At 44.8% G+C, this 20,146-nt stretch overlaps 2 protein-coding genes across 3 annotated transcripts in view; both read right to left on the bottom strand.

Annotated features, from left to right (window-relative positions):
- Positions 1-3,499, bottom strand: part of RSU1 (Ras suppressor protein 1) — a 195,822-nt gene extending 192,323 nt beyond the window's left edge. Inside the window, exons 1-2 of one of the 2 annotated variants that reach the window (XM_061181554.1) lie at positions 3,338-3,499; positions 2,986-3,097 (exon numbers count right to left, since the gene is read on the bottom strand). In XM_061181554.1, coding sequence (XP_061037537.1) covers positions 2,986-3,094 — 109 coding nt within the window. In that variant the 5' untranslated portion in view covers positions 3,095-3,097; positions 3,338-3,499. The remainder of the gene's footprint in view (positions 1-2,985; positions 3,098-3,337) is intronic. The other variant, XM_061181553.1, reaches the window with a different exon arrangement.
- Positions 3,500-9,009: 5,510 nt separating this feature from the next.
- Positions 9,010-20,146, bottom strand: part of CUBN (cubilin) — a 266,365-nt gene continuing 255,228 nt past the window's right edge. The window contains exons 63-67 of the mRNA XM_061178156.1: positions 19,138-19,285; positions 18,025-18,206; positions 14,713-14,878; positions 12,990-13,225; positions 9,010-9,479 (exon numbers count right to left, since the gene is read on the bottom strand). Of these exons, the coding sequence (XP_061034139.1) occupies positions 9,372-9,479; positions 12,990-13,225; positions 14,713-14,878; positions 18,025-18,206; positions 19,138-19,285 (840 nt within the window). The 3' untranslated portion in view covers positions 9,010-9,371. The remainder of the gene's footprint in view (positions 9,480-12,989; positions 13,226-14,712; positions 14,879-18,024; positions 18,207-19,137; positions 19,286-20,146) is intronic.

Raw genomic sequence — 20,146 nt, 5'->3', positions numbered from 1 at the left:
GAGGAATGAAAGGGCTACGTTTATAAGACACAACTCTCCCAAGCAGAAGTGAAGCCTGTTTCCTATGCTTAGAATAAGTACACAACTACCACTCTTAGCTTCAAAGCTTAATTCTTGCTCATCGTTAGAGAAACTAAACAAAGTAACGATAATGAAGGGAAGGCTTGAGATATAATACCATTCTCTGTCCATGCGAATAAGCTGTTCCCTGGGTTCAATCTTGATACTAGTACATAAAACCTCAGGGAATTCCCTGGCAGTCCAGTGGTTAGGACTCGGTGCTTTCACTGCCAAGGCCCGGGTTCCATTCCTGGTTGGGGAACTAAAATCCCACAAGCCACACGGCCAAGAAAAAATAAGCAAGTAAATAAAAAATAAAACCTCATGATTACAGTTGAAATGTTATAAGTAAAAGACTATGGGAATCCTTATACTACAGTTAAGGTGATCATGCCAAATACTTTAATATCTAAGATATTAAAATACATAACATTATGTACACTACTGATAAATGAGCCCCAGTGGAGGATGGGATTCTGAAGGCATCCTGGGACCCTCAGATTCCAGAAGTCGGGGAGCTTTAGCAGAAAGCAGCCACTCCCCTTCCTTGGGTCTACCACACTCCAGAGGCCTGAGGAGGTGGAATTTCCAAATTCACTTCCACTAAACTCCCCAAGAAGCACTCTTGCTCTTCCTGAAGCGACTTCTTTGGGAAAACATGAAGAATGACCTTGCTTTTCAGCACCTAATATTACACCGGAAAGAGCTTTTTCAGGAAGCAAGTGGCTATCTTTTCTTCTTCAATAAAAGCCAAGGCTTCAAAGAGATAAAGCAACTGAACTGAAATAGCTACACCACTCTCCCTACTTATAAATATTACATAGAGAATCCTCTTCAAAGCTGAGGAGTACAAAGTTCCTCTAGTGAAAGCAACCTTTTTTCAAGCCCACGAGAAAGAGCCCTGAGGGGCAGAAACCCGTGGGACTAAGGGCACAGCCGAGCCAGGCCTCCTGCTTCCATCCTCTTCCCCCCCATCCCCTTCCTCTGACACAGCTGTGCCCCCAGTGACCATCATGATCCCAGCAGGGCAGGGGCAGTACGGGGACACATCCAGATCTGCAACTGCCAGACCATCACCTGAGACACCTGCTGCCACCAAGAAGCCATTACTACTGAGAGAGGCCAGCACAGACTGGGAGACTGAAATGCTAATTCGTACAAAAGCTAAACTTAACGGCAGGTATCTTCCTAAGGATTACCAAATGCAAATCACCTACAGCTTTTCATCCCCTTGCCTTTTGCAGAGATGTATCAATGGCACCAACCCCAATCTCTGTCCCAGGCGCGAACCACGGATTCGCAGTAACTTTGACTCTGCTCTCTCCGGGCCTAACAAGCAATCCGTCATCTTTTAGGGTCTCCTGGACATCCCCCCTTCCTCTCCAGTGTCACATCCTGGTCTGGATCTCATCAGCTCGCAGGCCTAATCCATCATTCCTTCCTTCATCCGTCAAACATTTCGGAGCACCTATTGCGTTCCAGGCACTAGAATAAACAAGGCACACAGGAATACTGCACTGCTTTAGCTCCCCTCGGCCTCCCAGTGGGGAACAGAGACGTCTGGATTAAGAACACATCACAGCCCTGTGTAACAACAGTCATGAAGTGGGACTTCCCTAGCGGTCCAGTGGTTAAGACTCTGAGCTTCCACTGCAGGGGACACGGGTTCGATTCCTGGTCGGGAAACTAAGATCCCGCAGGCCCCGCACAGCGCGGCCAAAAGAAAAAAGGGTCATGAAGCAAAGTGTGTCCAACTTCACTGAGAAGGCTTCACACGGGCTGTGGCGTCTGAGCTGACTCTTGACAGGTAAGTAAAAGGATCTGGGGTGAAGGGGGTGGAGAGGGAGGAAACGATACTTCTAAAGGCACAAAGACGGGAAGGAATGCCCTGGCTCAGAAAGGACCATCAGTTCATTATGGCTGGGATGCCAGATGCATGGAAGGAACAGGCGCTAAGGTAGGCTGTAGTCAGATTCAGAAAGGAACATGGAGCATTACCAATGGTAATGGACAACCAGAAGGTCCAAACTTCAGCCACAATCAACCTAAAGAAGAGCGTGATTTCACCTCTAATGTGTTGGAATTAACTGTCAATATCTAAAACTTAGAAAATTTTATATAAAAGTCTGGATTCTTGGCTTCATAGAAAAAAAACAAAAATCTGGCAACACTGGGCCAACATCCCCAAGTGGTGACACCTGTTTGGATCTGAGCAGCAGGTGTAGCAGCTGCCGCCTTCAGGTGAGATACCTATTACAGAATTCATGACCATCCTCACCTGGCCCCTGAAGACATCTGAATTTGCAATCCCCCGTTTAAAGCAGAGAGTTGCAATAAGATGCATGTTACAGGAAAGCAACAGAGGCAGTAAAACTGGAGGCAAGAGGGAAAGTTAGAAAGACATTACAATAGCACAGGGGGGAGGTAACAAAAGCCTGAACTAAGTGAGGACAATAAACCCAGAAAAAGGTAATGAGTCAAGAAATGTTTAACTTGCTCCAGGTGCAAGAACACTTATCAGGTAATTTCCGTGGGGCATTTGTTCAAGGCTACGTAGGAGACTATATTAAGAGAATGGAAAAATGATTCAGAACTAATTTTCCATTAAAACACCAAGTGGCTCTTTAGTAAACTGTGTGGTAAGTCCACCCGAAGGCCATCAATCAGCCTGGAGAACTGATGAGGTCCAGCAGCCACGGTCCGGGGATTCTTAACCTGGCTCTCGTGTCCGTTTTCCATCTGGGACAGAACAAACTCTGACTGCAAGCTTTCCGAGCTGAGCCCTCGACAAGTGCTGTTTACAAGCAGCCAAGCAGCGGGTGGGATGTAAACCATTGCAACGTCTCGCACCGCCACCAGCAGTTACTTCTTAAACTTATAAACCCGTCCAGCTCCTCCGAGGGGAAGGCCCTCCGGAGAACTTACACAAGCCGTTGACGTCCAGCATGTTGGAGATGCCCCGGTCACTCATGTCCACTTCCGGCTGGTTCTTCTCCCGGCTCTCCTCCACCAACTTTTTCAGAGACTTGGACATGACCTGTACCAAACGACAACAACAAAGCACGTGGGCGACGGCCAGGAGGGTGCAGAGAGAGAAATGAGGGAACCCCCGGCTGGCACTCTCCAGTTTTCCCCTGGCCTTGGAAAGTGGGCACCCGCAGACAGGGTCCGGGGGCGGGGAGGGGGATGGGGAGGGCGGGACAGGGAGTGGGAAGGGTCCAGCACCATTCCCGCCGCGGAGAAAGAAGCAAACACAAGGGCAACGCCACACACATACTCACTGCGGAGGGCTGCACCTAGCAGGCTGCGCGTGGGAACAACAGGCTTCTGCAGAGCTCACTCCGGCGGCGAGAGATGCACTCAGTCTGTGCAAAACGAGCACCCGAACGAGGAACACGCCCTGTCCCGGCACTCGGCGCAGGCGCACACCGAGCCGCTCGCAGCTCCTCGCCCCGCCCGCGCCAGAAGGTTCCCTAATTAGGAGAACAGTTTACTAGACGTGGCTTAGCGCGAGACCCCGCCCACAAAAGAATGCGTGCCCCGGGGCCGACCAATCACGTTTGCTGTTCGGCCTCGAGACTCCACCCCACCCGAGGTTAGCTCCCTCCCCGTTGGAGATGCCGATTGGATTGGAGTCGGCGCGTGCGCACTAGTTCGGCGCAGGCTCAGTTTGTAGGTCGAAGCCAGAGTGGTGTGGGCGGAAGCCGGGAAGTTTGGGCAGCGCCTGCGAAGGGATGGTGGTACACCAGGATGGGTCCAGGGGAAGCTACAAGTAAATTTTCTCTCAGTGTGCTGCTTCTTTAACTGCGGTTCCACTTACTGAAGTTGCTACCCTCAGTCCCTTCCCCACAGGTTGCACCTCCCGCTATATTGTGAGCTCCTCAAAGCAAGAACTCCTTGGTGGTCTGTGTGTCCCCGGCGCCCAGGTCGCAGTCACGGAGCCCTGGGTCGCAGGAGGGGGAATATACCAGATAAATACGTGACTTCTCTGTTCTTATGCTGTGACATAGCTTAGTTAGCTTTCTATTGAATGATGATTTTCTTATACAGTTTTCACTGTTTTTTTTTACTAGAATTTCTGTTTTCTTTTTCTTCTTGTAACCTTTAAGCTTTTCATTACTCGCTACTGCTTGAAATCCAGTGACTTCTTCTTGAAGACTTTAGGAACCTTCTAACTTACTGCTCTAACTTAGACTGATTCGTTCTGTCCTTCCAGCTGAGAAGTTATCTATAATTTCTTTTCATTTGGTCCCTGGGTTGAGACAGACATTTCTTGCAGGCATCTTGCTGGACTAACTACCCTCAAGTAACTTTCTCTAGAAGGATGTATAGGAGGCACAAATTTTGAGTAGTTGCATGTTTTTAAATGTCCTTATTCTGCCCGCACCTTTGATAATTTGCCTGACATGGAATTCTAGGTTCAAAAGAAGTTTCTCCTAAATCTCGATGGCATAGTTCCACTGACTTCTGCTCTGTGTTGATGCCCAGAAACATATTGGTCTCCTCACATCTTTGCAGGGAACTATTGTTTTCCCTTGGGAAGCATTTGTGATCTTTTTATCATTCGTCATGTTCTGAAATGTCACCAGAATATCTCTGATGGGGGGATCTTTTCTCATTTAATCTGTTTAGGGCTCATTGGGTCCTTTTCAGAGGACGATTCGTTTCTCTCTTCCTCTCTGGAAATTGTTTTCTGTTTATCCTTTGAAATTTCTTTCCTGCCATTTTCTCTGATTTATCACCCTTTCTGGAAATCTTATTGGATGGCAGCCTCCTGGGCTGGTTTTCAATAGCTGGGCATTTTTGTTCCCTATTTCCTTTCCTTTTTTTTTTTTTTGTTTTGTTTTTTAACTTCATGTTCTGGGAGATTTTCTCTCTTTTATCTTCCAAAGCTCTATTAAATTTTTAAAACTTATTTTGGCTATTAATGAAATATACTTCTTAAGACCTCCTTCTTGTTTAATAGGGCCCTGCTTTTGCTTCATGAATGCACACTCTTCTCAAATATCTCTGAGGATAACAATTTTTAAACCTCTCATGTTTACTAAGTTGTTTTCTCATGTCCCTTTCTTGTTAGTTTATCTCGTTCTTTCCCGTTCAGGCTGCTGTAACTCTCCCTCTGTCTGGTGATGTCTGGTTGTCCTTTTGTATTTAAGCATGAAGTCTGAGCTGATTTCTCTAGATAGCTGGTGTGGTTTCTCTCTTCCTCTGTTGTTGATGTGTCTTTGTTTCCCTCCTAGGTCAGCATTAAGTTTCCCTGGGCTGTTTGTTATGTTTCTACAGAGGTTAGAACCCAGTTTTATGATAATCACAAGGCTGCCTTCCCATGCTTGCATTCACTTCTGGTTTTCCAGAAATTTGTTTTCACTCCCTTATAATCTCTTTTCATTCTCTTCACTTTTAGCCATACAATTCGTAATGAAATGTGTCCCTAAGTTCCAGATTTTTATAACATGGAAACAGGACCAGCTTCCTGGATACGCAAACTGTGTGCAGTGACACAAAGCTCCAACCTTAGATGGGCCCCATGGTTAGTTTATTGTTCTGCTATCACCAGCTTGAAATGGTTAATAATTTTTGAACCAGGGGCCCTGCAAATTATGTAGCCATTCCTGCACGGAAAAGTCAATATGTATCAGAGCGAAAATCCCCTGTGCAGTGTCACGGCCAAGTGCACCACGCTTACACACAGCATGTGCTTCAATACCTCCCTCTGGCAGAATATGTACTATCCCTGCCTTTGAGCCCAGAGGGGGCCAAGCAAAGACAGAGTATGGAAGATGCCTGGCCCCCATGGGGCACTAAAGCCGAATCCTGCGTCTGTACCCTGACACCGAATTAATTCTCGGAGACAGAGCTTCAGGTGAAGTAGAAAAGAATAGCTTTAATACTTTGCCAGGCAACGGGGGCCGCAGTGGGTTGGTGCCCTCAAAACTGTGTGTCCAACCTGGAGTGGATATCGAGTTGTTTTATAGTAATGGTTCAAAGAGGGTGTGGTCAGCTCGTGGCCTTTCTTCTGATTGGTTGGTGGGGAGGTAAGTGGGAGTTGGCATCATCAACCTTCTGGTTCCAACCGGTCTGGGGTCTCCGTGCTTGTGGGCAGCACACAGCTAACTTCTCCCACCTGGAGGGGGTTTCAGTATCTGCTGAACAGCCCGGAGATATTGTGATGTGCATCCCTTGGAGGGGGGAGGGGGAGACCAGGACCCTGCCCCAAGACTGCACTATTGTTTCTTTTGACCGTTCCTCCCTTCCCTAATTAGCAACTGTTTGAACCTGCCCATTGGAGCTCAGGGAAGGTCTTGGAGGCTGAATGAAGCCTATTTTCTGTAATCAAGAAATGGGGGCCACAGGAAGGCCTTCATGCCCAGGAGCCTCATAGGATCCTGCTCTGTATCAGCACTCCAGACTACGACAACAGTGGGTAAATTCACGTGAATTATTACATAAATCATTCATTTTAAAAATGCCTTTGTCTCCAATAAACTACTTATGAAGAAACATATAAAGTTACCAAGTTAAAATGTGAAAAGCAGGGAGTTCCCTGGCGGCCTAGTGGTTAGGATTCCAGGCTTTCACTGTTGTGGCCCGGGTCCAATCCCTGGTTGGGGAACATCCCACTGACCAAGTGGCGTGGCCAAAAAAACAGAAAGTAAAAAAAAAAAATTTGAAAAGCATATTTCTCATTAAATATCCAAAAATTATCATATCATTTTTCTTCCAATAACTTCCCCATTAAATTGATAGCCATAGAGTGACTTGAGGTCTCAATAAGTTAAACGTTTTCTTCCGTTAATGGTATTTTTGACTCTGTCTAATCTCTAAGTTTTTACTAAAATAACAAGAATTGCATCAGCAATTTTTCTAGGTCATATAACAGTGACAGTCTTTTTTAATAATGTCACTAGATCTATGAAGATGGTCGGGCTGTCATATTACTAAGTTCACACTTAGTCCCTCTGGCAGGATGGGAGGCACTCTCTTCGGCGGCTGCTGAGGTTAAAATCACATTCTGTCACTCAGGTTTTACAAGCTTTTCCGCACCTCATTTTCCTCAACTGTAAAAATGGAGGTGACGGCTCTGAGCATCCCATTTCCACGAGTGATATGAGAAGGATGCCTGGCAGAGAGCAAATGTTATATAGATGTTAGTTCTCCTTTCTCTTAATAAAATTAATGATGTTACTACTCCCTAGGGGAGTGTGTGGTGGATTTTTAACAGATTCCTATTAATTAAAGGAGTTGAAATTTAATAGGAAATTAGGACAAGTAGAACCTAGAACCTGGACATCTCCTAGCCCCAAACTGTCATTGGCCCCATCCATCCCCTGGGGCGTTCTTCACAAATGTCTGAAGTGCCGGGAGATTCCTGGCCTGTGGTGGCCTCTGGCTGAGTTATCCCAGGCAGTTCCCTGAAGGTCACATGAGAGCAGCTCTGGCCAGCAATGGTAACTTAACCTTCACCGTTGCTGGCCAGGCTGTGCTCTGTTCTTCCTGCCAAGGCCCAGTTCTTTAGGCAGACAGCAAAGGAGAGGGGGAGAAAGCACACGTGGTGAGTGGAAGCCTGGCTCCCCGACTCCAGGGCTCCGTTGACTTCCAGGTAAGACGTCCCCTCACCCCCCCCCCCGAGACCATTCATTTTCTATCATGGCTTTTTAGATTCTACTTACGGCCTATAGAATGGGAGAAAATATTCTTATTTTCCGTTTTCAGTTTTCAGTGTAAAAATGACATACTAATATTGACTATGCTGTCTTCATCCTTTTTTTTTTTTTTAAAACACTTTTATTATTTATTTATTTATTTATTTTTGGCTGTGTTGGGTCTTCGTTTCTGTGCGAGGGCTTTCTCTAGTTGTGGCAAGCGGGGGCCACTCTTCATCGCGGTGCGCGGGCCTCTCACCGTCGCGGCCTCTCTTGTTGCGGAGCACAGGCTCCAGACGCGCAGGCTCAGTAGTTGTGGCTCACGGGCCCAGCTGCTCCGCGGCATGTGGGATCTTCCCAGACCAGGGCTCGAACCCGTGTCCCCTGCATTGGCAGGCAGATTCTCAACCACTGCGCCACCAGGGAAGCCCTGCTGTCTTCGTCTTGGTAGATACACTTTCCAGATATTCTCATGGGCCTCCTAGGAATCATGTCTCTCTGAAAAGGACTCTTGTAGACACTGTTACTCTAATGATGCAACCACAGGTCAAATCATCTCTTACTGGTTGACAGCTGCATATGTTACTCTTGCTTTCAGATGAAATAACTATTTCATAGGTTATTGTTCAACTTTCTCCATATTCTGTACCTTTGTGATTCATTTTTAGATAAAAGAGCTACTAGGTCTTCTATCTACTCCTATCAAACTTCATCTTGAGGGGTTTAGTCCATTGTTCCAGCTTTGTCAAGACCCTTGGGTTTGATGCTCTCTTCACTGCGTTCACTGTTCTTTCCAATAGAGTGTCCTCCATAAAGCCAATGCATCCGTCCATGGTAGAGCGAAGGTGAGAATATCTCATTTATGTGGCTCTGTAGTCTGTGCAGAGATCATTTCCCTGGCATTTGAGTAGTACAGGAAGATGCAGTTACACATTCGATAGCGTCTTTCATTCACTGGGCCCCATGTTCTCAGTAAGACTTAACTTTGCATATTTAACCTAACGTCTCTTGGTTAAAGGCAGCAGAAAACGTGGTCAAAGCATTGCTTAACTATGTATAACTTCGCATCTCGTGTTGTTAAACTGCAAACAGACAACAGTGGTACGTAGGGCAACTGCAGCACAGAGAGTTAAGGAAGTTAACTAGAAAGGCTAAAATTCAAACGCAGGCAGCTTGGCTCCGGAGTTCCTATACTGAAGGACTCATATACTTTTTTAAAATGGAAATATTCAACGTGAAATTTTACACATACCCCATAGTGAAAGACAAATGTTAATGAGTTAAAAAAGATAATGCAGCATCACTGTTTACATTTCAGCAGTGTTTATCATCCCCAATTTGACATTCACAGTGAAAACGGTACTTCTATTTTATTAACTTTTGAAAATGTACAGCACATATGCCATAATCATTTCCACCCCTTTAAGGGATTCTAGAAAATTTCAACTCAAAATATTAGATTAAAGAAGCTACATTCTACATGCAAAAAATGTATACCAATATTGATTCCACATGTACTTTGATGAAAAACAAAGAAGTTCAGATTATTCTCAGTGGCACAGGCAGGGGGGACAGGTATCAGGATGGCAGAATCCCGTCCAGCGTGAGGTCTGAGGGTCCAGCCCCTGCAGAAAAACCGAAGTGCTGAGCAGACCCGGCCTCACGCGGTTAGCTGGCCCAGGTTAACCGGATTGCTGACGGTCGGGCTGCATACTCTGCATGAAATTTTATGAAGACACGATGTGACGAGGCCACGAAGGGAGCTATGTCAGTGTCCTAAAATTGAAAAAAAAAAAAAGAAAAAGAGAGAAGTAACAAATTATATATTTCACAGTTTTGAAGATTTTTCCAGAAGGTCAGGTGTAATAAAGAAGTATGACATAAAGGAGCCTTCTAGAGTTCACAGTAAACCTGCATACATTTCTAGAAGTAACCTTGCTAAGAATTAATGTAGAGACTTTACAAAAGAATGTTGCTGGGGCTGGTGGAGGTGGTGAGAAGAAATGGGGGGTGACTAAGTGGGCACAGGGTTTCCTTTTGGGCTAACGAGAAGGTTCTAAAGCCGACTGTGGTGACAACAGCTACACAGCTCTGGGAACTCACTAAATACTCTTAAATCTTACCCTTTAAGTAGATGATTTCTATGGTATGTGAATTATGTCTCAATAAAACCATCACTAAAAATTCAATTTCCAATTCAAGTTCTTATTGAAATTTTCATTTTTCTGAAGAGACACACAACTTATATCTGCAACTAAAACGAGCATATGAGTAAAGTATACTACTTTTCCCCCTTAACATCCGTACTTTCCTTTGGGGTTGATTTTCATATCTTTTGGGGGAACAGGGGGTGTGTGTGTGTGTGTGTGTGTGGGCAGAAGGGGTGGGAGGTAGATGGGTCTCTGTTTTCTCTCATTTCTAAATCATTCATTTAATACTGATTGAGAGATTTCCATGCTGTGGGTATTATTATTAGCACTAGGAATATAAAAAATGAACCAAACACGCAAACAGCCCTCTTCTCACGAATCTTACATCCTAACGGGAGGAGGCGAAGCGGGAAGCAAATAAGTCAGTAACATGCACAGTAGGTTGGATTGTCCTGGAGACAGAGCACATCACACAGGGTCAAGGTTGCAGTCTGGGGACATGTTCCTCTGTTCTGCTCGGGTCCCCTGCCTTGGTCCTACCCAAGAGTCATCAAAAAACAGACTTATTTCCAAGACAGTAAATTATTCAGGTGAGTGCAGCAGAGGGATTTTTTTCCTAAAAGAGAGATCAAGGGATGCACAATATTGTACGTTCCTGTGCACATGCACTTTTTCCTTCCATTTCAACCTGCTCCCAAATTTCTACTTGGTATTCTATGCTGACAAACTAGTACGAGCAGATAACAGAAGTTTTAAACTCCCGTTTGATTCTCCTAATTTTCCTTCCATTCTTTCATGTTTCTAGATGTTCAGATTCTGTAACTGAGAGCAATGCCCGTGAACAATGACAATTATCATAAAAGAAAACATCTTCAAATCACCGTAGGATTAGACATCTAAGGAGTAGCTCCCACCATCATTCTGTAAATAAACTGACTTCACTGGACTGGAAATGCTAAAGAAGTCAGTGGTATCTTTAAAAAATAAAACGATTGCACTTGAAACTATGTCTACATTTATAAAAGAAAATTTAAAACTGGGAAAATATTGTAAATACCAATAGTTAAGAAAAATTGACATATCTAGTTATAGACTTGAATTTAATGTGACATTGGTTTCAATGGCAGTAAGTTCTCTCAGTGCCTCAGTTTCTCTTATCTGCAAAGTCCAGGGGATCAAATGGGGTTGCATGTTTGAAAGTCACTGAAAACCAAAAAAAAAAAAAAAAAAGTCATACAGACATAAAGTAATGGTATTGTGAAAATGTCTCTTTTTGAAATTGTTACAAATTTCAACTATATGTCTAAGACTTAATCAGCTTCTAAATCTGGCATGTGATGCATTTACTGGGGTCTCTTTTCTGTGGGCCCCTGTGAACAACTGCAAGACAGTATCTGCTGATCAGGTGACACAAATTCCTCCCCCCAAAATTAGCTCTGTGAATAAGGACAGAGCTACCAGAGAGTTTATTGAAGGGTTGTCTATAAACCAGAGGAGCTTCATTCAATAAATTAGGCTGCACCCAGAACAGAAAACAACCCAATGATTAAATACAATATACCAGTTTGTTTAGTGGTATGGTAAGATGTTAATGATGTATCAGTCAGTGGACAAAAACACACCATAAAACAATATAAAATATCTGTGCATAGGCAAACATATTAAAAAAAAAGTGTTTAGAAGAATATATGGGATGATTCTTAGGGTTTTAGAAAAAATGTATCTATTTTTTGATATTTCTGAAAATAACATTTATCAATTTTACAAACTGTAAGTTATACTCTAAAAACTCCCTCGATTTCCAGCAGATGTAATTCTCTGTCAGTTTGATTAGAAAGCACAAATGAGCAAAGAGCAAAATGGTAAGAAACAGATAACTTCTCATCAGTAGTCACGTTTCCCTTACATGAAAGCTCTGTAAACATCTACTTGCACATAAAAATGGGAGGGCACTGAGGGCAGATGTAAGCAATACTGAGTCAACATCAGAATTCTAACTTAATGTTTAGGGATGATCTATTACATCGAGATTTACAAAAACAAACTGTTAGTCCCCAGGCCAATTGTTAATATCCCTGTGCATTTCTTCAAAGAATTCCCACAATTTTCAGCAAAAAGTGAATGAAATGGAGCCGGGCATCCAAAGTTTCTATACAGTCAGCCCTCCGTAAGGGTAGGTTCCACATCGCGGATTCAACCAACCACAGAATCCAGCAGATACACAACCCGCGAATACGGAACCCGCAGATATGGAGGACTGACTGTATTCACTGCACTAGGCCAGATTTTGGTTTTTTTAACTTACTTATTTACTTATTTTTATTTTTGGCTGCGTTGGGTCTTCGTTGCTGCGCGCCGGCTTTCTCTAGTTGCGGGGAGCGGGGGCTACTCTTCATCACGGTGCGTGGGCTTCTCACTGCGGTGGCTTCTCTTGTTGCGGAGCACGGGCTCTAGAGCGCGGGCTTCAGTAGTTGTGGCACGTGGGCTCAGTAGTTGTCGCGCATGGGCTCTAGAGCGCAGGCTCAGTAGTTGTGGCTCACGGGCTTAGTTGCTCCACGGCATGTGGGATCTTCCCGGACCAGGGCTCGAACCCGTGTCCCCTGCATTGGCAGGCGGGTTCTTAACCACTGCGCCACCAGGGAAGTCCCTAGGCCAGTTTTTATAAGAGATTTGAGCATCCGAGGATTTGGTATCCGTGGGGGATCAACGGAACCAATCCCCTGCAGATGCGATGGGAACACTGTAGTTCTATTCATGCAGAAATAACATGGATAGTCAACCCTGGGCGGTGCATTGAAATCACATACGGAGCTTTCAAAACACAGCATGCCACAGATACTCCCCCAGAAATTTTGATTCTGTAGGTTGAGTGGGGATTGGAAGTCTGTGATGCTAAACAACTGCATAGGCGATTCTGACGCACAGTCAAGTTCGGCAACTATTACTATTAATTTAACTCAATGCCCACGAGGTGGCACTCGTGCTCCCAAAACAAAAAGGAAAGTCAGAAACCTGAATTTGTAAAAGTACCGTGTGCTCTCTAACTGCATGAGTCTGCCTTTAAAGGTGCCTTTTTAAGCTCCTTTCCTTATTTAAAAGTAACAATTGGGAGTTTTTAAAAGTTTGTTTTACTCACTGTGCCGCAATACGGTCCAGACGATGGAGAGTTAGCATCCGGGCCATCGTAGAGCAGGAGATAGTTCTGGACGCATTCTCCGGGGTCGTCAATGCTGATAAAGTAGAAGCTGACGGTGACAGGTCTTCCCGCAGGAGCAATGATGGTCCATTCGCAGTGAGTGTTGTTTGGGTAAGTGCCGGGATAGCCAGGGCTGGTGACCGAGCCGCTGTCTCCGTAAAGAGTCCCGCCGCAGTCTGCGAGGAAAACAGGTGCACGAAGCTTCAGTCAACCAAGTAGAAGCCATCAGCGCGCTTTAGTGTGCTTAAGGCAACGAGACAGTTGTTCTCTCAAGGTGCTGAGGCCCTCTGCAAGAAAAGCGGAGGCAGGAACCCTTTTCCTGTCCCTCCTGCGGGCTGTACCTCCCTCCCTCACTACCTCCCCTGCTCCCACCTCCACCAAATATCCCTCCCCGCCTCTCACGGCTTAGGAAGGGCTTCCTCCAGATCTTTGCTTTGAAAATAGTGGGTTGAGAGCACAATGGGAAAACCAGGACTTGGGAAAGTAACTGCAGGAGAGAGTGAGGTTGATCTCGGGTGCTTCTGATGGTGTGGAGCTCACCAGAGGCAGTGAGTGAGTTGATGAGGATGTGGGTGAAGTAAAATTAAAAGGGAAATTCCACGGAAGAACCAAAGAAAGAGGTGTGTTATTTAAGGTCTTGGCAGTAATGATTCTCAAAGTGACTTTACCAGACTGATAACTGACAGTTCCAAGATTGATACGCTTAACAAGCCAAAGCTCTTTAAGTATTGGTGCTAATTTGTTCGATGTGTTAATTTGCACAGGAAAGCTATCGTTATTTAGACCAGACAGCCATGGGCATCCAGATATCCTGCGCATAGGAAGAAACTGCGTAGCATAATTAAGAAGCACTGGGCTGGGTTTCTGACCACTGGAGGTTTAGTCCTGCCTCTGCCACAATCTAGCTGTGCGTTTTAGGCAACGCATCAGTTTGGTGTTTTATTTCCTTGTCTGTAAAATTAGGGCATAGAGATCATCTTTTACTTTTGGCAGTACCAAGAAATCGTTATCTACAATTGTCTTGATAGAATCCTTTTCTAGTCCTCTAGTATATTCAAAATGAGTCCTTTTTATCATTCTTATTTTGAAAGTTTTTAGATATTTGGGGGGACATTTCATAAAGATATTCCTTCTCTCTTGAGTTAAGTGCATTGACATGATAAATTTCCTTCACTTGTTGGTAAACAGCCAACCAAAAATGCAGGAAGGTGCTTACTGCCCTGTAAAAGCCATTAACCTCCAGGACTGCCAAGAAATGAAACGCGGTCTCCAAGGAACACAGCTATTTATACATACGCGAGTATGTGTTCATCACTTGGCTTTCTGGCAAACTTTTTAAAAAAATCCTCAGAGAACTACCTTGATGATCAAACCAAAAGTTAACAATAATGACAAAATCAGGATTTATACAGGAATTTAAAAATCTTTGTACCTTATTTGTGCTTTATATGTAAATATATATTCTTTAATATATAGAAATAATGAATAAAAGTAGCATTTTTTAAATCTCTATACTTTCAGTGTTAAAAAAATCTCTATTTTTAATGGAAAATAATCAAGTACGCAGATTGGGGAAAAGGTCACTTTAACTGTCTTCTTCTATTAGACGCTGTATGTTTTTCTCAGCTGCATTACTTTCCCTTACAAAGTGCCAGGGTCTTACCAGAGGGTGATGAGGTCCAGATAATTTCATATCCACGACCGGAAGTTGCACTATCACTCTTAAATCGTAGGTATAGTTCACGACTTCGGGAGAAAATGGGATTCGGCAACAGAGTCCCACAGAACGTGCCCAGCAATGGCGAAGTGCTCTCGCTTCCATTTCTTACCTTTAAAAACGAGTCATTAATGATTACACTTAGACCTATTGTACCTTCTTCTCTGATTTATCATCACTATACGTTAAGACGTGAGACAATTGGAATGACAACTTTTTGGGGGGAAACTTTGTCTTTTTTGGTACTTAATGGAGGGTTAATACACAGAGACATCACCTTCACTTGCAAAGGAGAGAAACCAATTTGTAGATCAAAAACCATTTACAGTTGGATTCAGAAATATCTGTTAATCTCCAGTAATTAAAACACGACAGCATGTTTCTATAACCAGCTAGTTGACTGGTGTATAACAAACTAGTTGTATCTTTCTTCTTGGGGAGACATTTTGAAGAATGTAGTTAAAGTGAATTTTAAAAAGATGGGTCGGGGGAGAAAAATATTATCTGCTTTGTTTCCAGTCAACTCCGTTATACTTTATTCATCATACTGCATTTATGTTTTTATCTCCCCTTGAAAATTGCTCAGCTATAAAGGGGCCATGAAAAAACAACGTACAAAGTATGACAAAGTTCAAAACAAAAGGAATTTCTACATGGGAAAAGGACATAATTCAAACAGTCTTTAAAATTTCTGACTCTTAGATTTATTTTAAAAACACTTTGTGAAGCTGAGTAGATTTTTTTTAATTCGCTGCATGGAGTAGACACGCGTGAAAACAGGAAGCGCGTTGGCGTGTGAATGCAGGTAAGCGCACTGTGAATTCAGCCACGGTTTGTCCTCAAGCCCGGCTCCTGCTGCGCATTCCCAAACAGCCCCACTCGGAGGAGGGCTTTTGTGGGGCATCGCAGACACGTGACCCAGGCAGTGTAGGGCTGGAACCAGCTCCGCATGGATGGAGGCTGACTCTATGTTGATACACGTATTTAAAATCTTGGAAGCCCCTCCAGTCCCTTTTTAATCCCATAGTTTAACATGTGGTTAATTGCCAGTTGTCTTAAGTCACCCAGTGTCTTCAGAGGTGTGGTGGGTCGTCTTGTTGGGTTGTGTTGATCTGGAGAGAGCCCTTTTTTTTTCGGCTGTACCCCGCAGCTTGTGGGATCTTAGTTCCCCCACCAGGGATCAAACCCAGGCCCTGGCAGTGAAAGTGCGGAGTCCTAACCACTGGACCAACAGGGAATTCCCTGGAGAGTTTCCTTTTAGGTCTATGGAGTAGCCAGTGGGAGAGAAAAATGCCTTTCTGGTGCTCTTTGGGCTATTCTGCTAAGTGTTTAAACAAAGTAGCCTTGCCATGGATGGAGCAGCCAGTTAGCTGTCGGCAGACAGAGAGGGCTGCCATTTTCAAGGATGCCCACCTGCCCCACTGCAGTCTTGGCTTTGGGTCTTTTTCCTCTGGTCCTCTTTAGAAAGCTGATGCTCTGAGGGGAGACGCGAGATATTAATTCCCACTGATGTGCTAATGACTTGTCCTTTTCATTTCTCTCTGCACAGGAGGAATGGGGCAAGGAGACCAGAGGGCATCTCTGGGACCTTAGGTGACCCTGAAAGGGGAAGTGAAGGCAAATGCAAGTTCCAAATGGGGTCTAGAGCTTGGCATTCGCGTGGTGTAATTCGGTCAGAGTCCTCAGTGAGAAATTTCCATTCCCATCACCATTTACATGAATGGAATGCTGAGGCTGCAATAAGCCGTGCCAGAATCTTCCCGCCGAAAACCAGACACAGCAGTGCTTTACAGGCCTGAGTCGCAGTTTCCTGTCTTTGCTTATTGCACAGGAAGTTTCAGCCCCGTTTCTATGAGATAAGGAAGGGCAGCAGGGTGGAGGGGGGCAGTTGTCACCCCCCGGGGCTGGAGAGTCAGCCCTTGCTCCCCAGCATCCAGGGGCAAATGGCAAAGTTAACTCCAGTCGATAAGGGTCAACTCAGGCTTGAAGCGAACCACGAGTAGCTGCGCTGTGACTCTGGACTGTCAGGATGATTCTCCCTTCTTCCGTATCCCACTCCTCCCCTCGTGTCTGCTTTGTGCTGCACGTAACTGTTCAGACGCCACGGCGGGTGAGGTACGTAGGTCTGAGCCTAATGACCTGATTGACGCACACACTCCTGTCTCTCCCTCGTTTCCCCCCTGCTGCATCCACGTCTCCCCCAGTCTCCTACCGTGGTGATGTTCCCCATGAAAAGGCATGAGCGTCCTCTGAGTACTTACTGCACTAGAGGTTGCGAATAGTCATTAACAAAGGACTTCGATGAATTTTATAGGGGGAGCTTTCCAGGATAACAAAACTCCATAACAGGCGTAAAGGAGAAAACAAGCTGTTTGGAAACCTTACGGAAGATTCGCATGTACACGAAACAAAGCCGACTTCGGGTGTCTTGGGTTAAGGTTTCGATGTGAATTCAGTTCAGAGGGATTCAGCATCTTTGTACATACAAGCCTGACATGGCACCTCAGTTTATTTCCTAAGAATGAATACATTTCCAACAGAGTCTGCAAAGGACGCTGGAGGGAGCTGGAGGGTTTTCATGGCAAAATATAGGCACTGCGTTCCAGACACAGGAGGGTTCTCTCTCGGTGGGGCGGGGGACAGGCAAACAGCAAAGGTGCTTCTTCATCCAGATGAGGAGGAAGGAACAGAGAACTCCACCTTCCTCTGCCCAACACGCGGTCAAGGAAAGACTCTCCTCAGAGAATACCGAAGATGCTCCAGACTCACTGTGGCCATCAGGGGAATAAGCCAAACTATTTAGTCTCACGTAGTTTCATGTTTACCTCTACACCAGGCACACTTCAAGTCAGAGTTCTCATCTGGCTCCAAAATTAGCACTTTGCACTTGGACCTCCCTCACTTCCGGTCTCAACTCACACATTAGCTCCTTTAAGAAAACCTCTCTGTTCCCAGACTGCTTAGGTGCCCCTACCCGTGCTGGCTCTGATAGTCAACAGGAGTGGACAACTTCCTGTCTGTCTTTCCCACAGACTGTGAGCCTCCGGGGGCCCCTGAACATGTCTTGTTCCCTCCTGGATTTCCGGTGTCTGGACCTAGGAGATGGTTGGTAAGTATTTAGGCGATGAAAGGATAATGAATAATTTAATGAAATGAGGAAGGAATATGATCAGCAGTAGCAGAGAAAAAGGAGAAGAATCTTAAGGGATCCATCATCTTTTAAATAATTCATTGACATGATATTCAAATGTATGTTACCTCCAAGAAATCACGTGTGCAGTCACTTGAGTCCCCGATGCCAAATGAGTGAAAGAAGAGGGAGATGGTGTGGTCCTGAGGACCTGTGAGCACAGATGTGCAGTCCATGTCGCCGCTATAGCCCCCCGGCCAGCCGGGGCTCCTCAGGTTCCCGAATGCCTTCTTATACTCTCGGTTGCAATCTTAGAGGAAAGACAAGAGTCGTAATTCACGTATGCCGCGCAGTATTCAGTGCTCTTTCAACTTGACAGGAATCATTCAAAGAGATTATTAAATGGGAACAACCTTCAGAAAAAAAGCTAACCTAGCCCCTTCATTTACCTTTGAGATGACTGAGATCCCAAGACTTAAAGCGAACGGCACACTGAACAAATGCAGTGCAGCGTCTTCACACAAAACACCCCCGTGTGAGATAGTAAATGAGCGAATGTGCACCCTCTCCTGTGAGGACAAACATTCTGGCATCCTCTACGCTCTTCTGATGACATGGAGGTGGAGTTGGCTGACATTTAGACTCTTTGGGCATAAAGGCTCTACCTCCAAGACAGTTGTGCGTGAAGATTTTTCTTCAACTCCTTTGATGAATTATTTGTTCTGATAGAACTGGCAACTTACAGTCCTTGACCATTTTTGGTAAAAATACCCAGAGCATTTTCATTTGTTTGTTTTAATCAAAGGCAGCTTTGGTTTTAATCAAGCTTGAAATGAACATTACGTAAAGTGTTCTCTGGAAATAAACTTCTCAGTGACAGAATCGAGTAATTCTTTCAAGGCTCCTTGGTTTTTCCAAAGTAATTTTCCAAAATAAAGTGATTCTTCTACATGGTTAAGTGAATAATTAATACAATAACTGGTATATTTTTTAATTAACGACATGAACTTTGAAGAATATGCTGCCATTCTTGACATTTTAATTAACATTTTATTCGCTTTACCTCTTCAGAAGTCAACTTTAGTAATTTGCTAAATTGGGCCTGGCTTCTAGTGAAGAGTCTTACCTCATGTGGGTGTGGTTTATGTCAACAAACCTTAATTTACTCAAGGGGGTCAATTCTAGCTGTAACTGTAATAATGGCACTTTTTCTGAATAAAAGATGAAATCCCAGAGCTCACCTGCAATCTGATAGGTAAAACCCACTCTAGAGTTTATGTTAAAAACTTCCGATTTAAAAGTGACGATTGCGGTGCTCATGGAAGAATAAAATGTGGGTACAGCTGAAGCATTTCTGCCGCAGAACCGAATTCCTGGATTTCCATTGCTCTGAAATGAAACGGAAGCCAAATGCCAGGAGATTTAGTATCAAAGGAGAATAGGCCACAGCAGAAATTAAATTGCATACAAAAATATGGCTTAAATATTCAGCCATGGAGACCAGTTACAGAGTTTAATGCACTCTGCAATAAGACTTCACCTTGGCCTTGGAATCTACAGGTGTCTCGCAGTCTTCGAGGGGCGGGTGGGAGGTTGGGAGGCCAAGTTTCTGCTGAAACCACGGGGCAGACGCCTGCCTACTGAAGATAAGACCTTCCCGCTCACCCCGCTTCCTATCCAAGGCCTGTGCCGCTGCTCAGGGCGCATCCAGGCTGTCGGAGGAGCTCACCAAAGTTCTACTGGGGCTTCTCCATTGTTCTGAACTCTCTAAGACCAACCAGCACTGCTCCTGGCCCTCCCTCAGCGCCCTTAGCAAACCTGGAGTGTATGAGCTGCCCCTCAATCCGGAGAGAGGCAGCCCGGGTGTCCCCGGGAGCCCCCGCTAGGCATCACCCTCAGTTCAGGAGTCCTCACCCTACACATGTTCCCGGAGTAACCTGATCGCTCTCATCCTGCAACTACCTACTCACGTGATGATGGCGCCCAAATCTTCAGGCGTTCTGTCAATGTTACACTTTTATGGTCAACATTCTCCCCAACATCTAACCCCATGGGCAATTCACACTCATCATTTTTTTTTTAAACCAAAAGAGCTTTGCTCTATGTTTTCAACCATGAATATAGTCCCACTAGACTGGTACCAAATGCCTTCTTAACTGTTCCCTTCAATGCATTCCACACACAGATCCCACTGACTACAGAAGTGCTTCTCCATGGAGCACTGCTGTCAGAACACCAGAGATGTTCATC

Source organism: Eubalaena glacialis, chromosome 2, assembly GCF_028564815.1.
Source record: "Eubalaena glacialis isolate mEubGla1 chromosome 2, mEubGla1.1.hap2.+ XY, whole genome shotgun sequence".
Taxonomy (NCBI): Eukaryota; Metazoa; Chordata; class Mammalia; order Artiodactyla; family Balaenidae; genus Eubalaena; species Eubalaena glacialis.
This window is presented reverse-complemented; position numbering and strand designations above follow the sequence as displayed.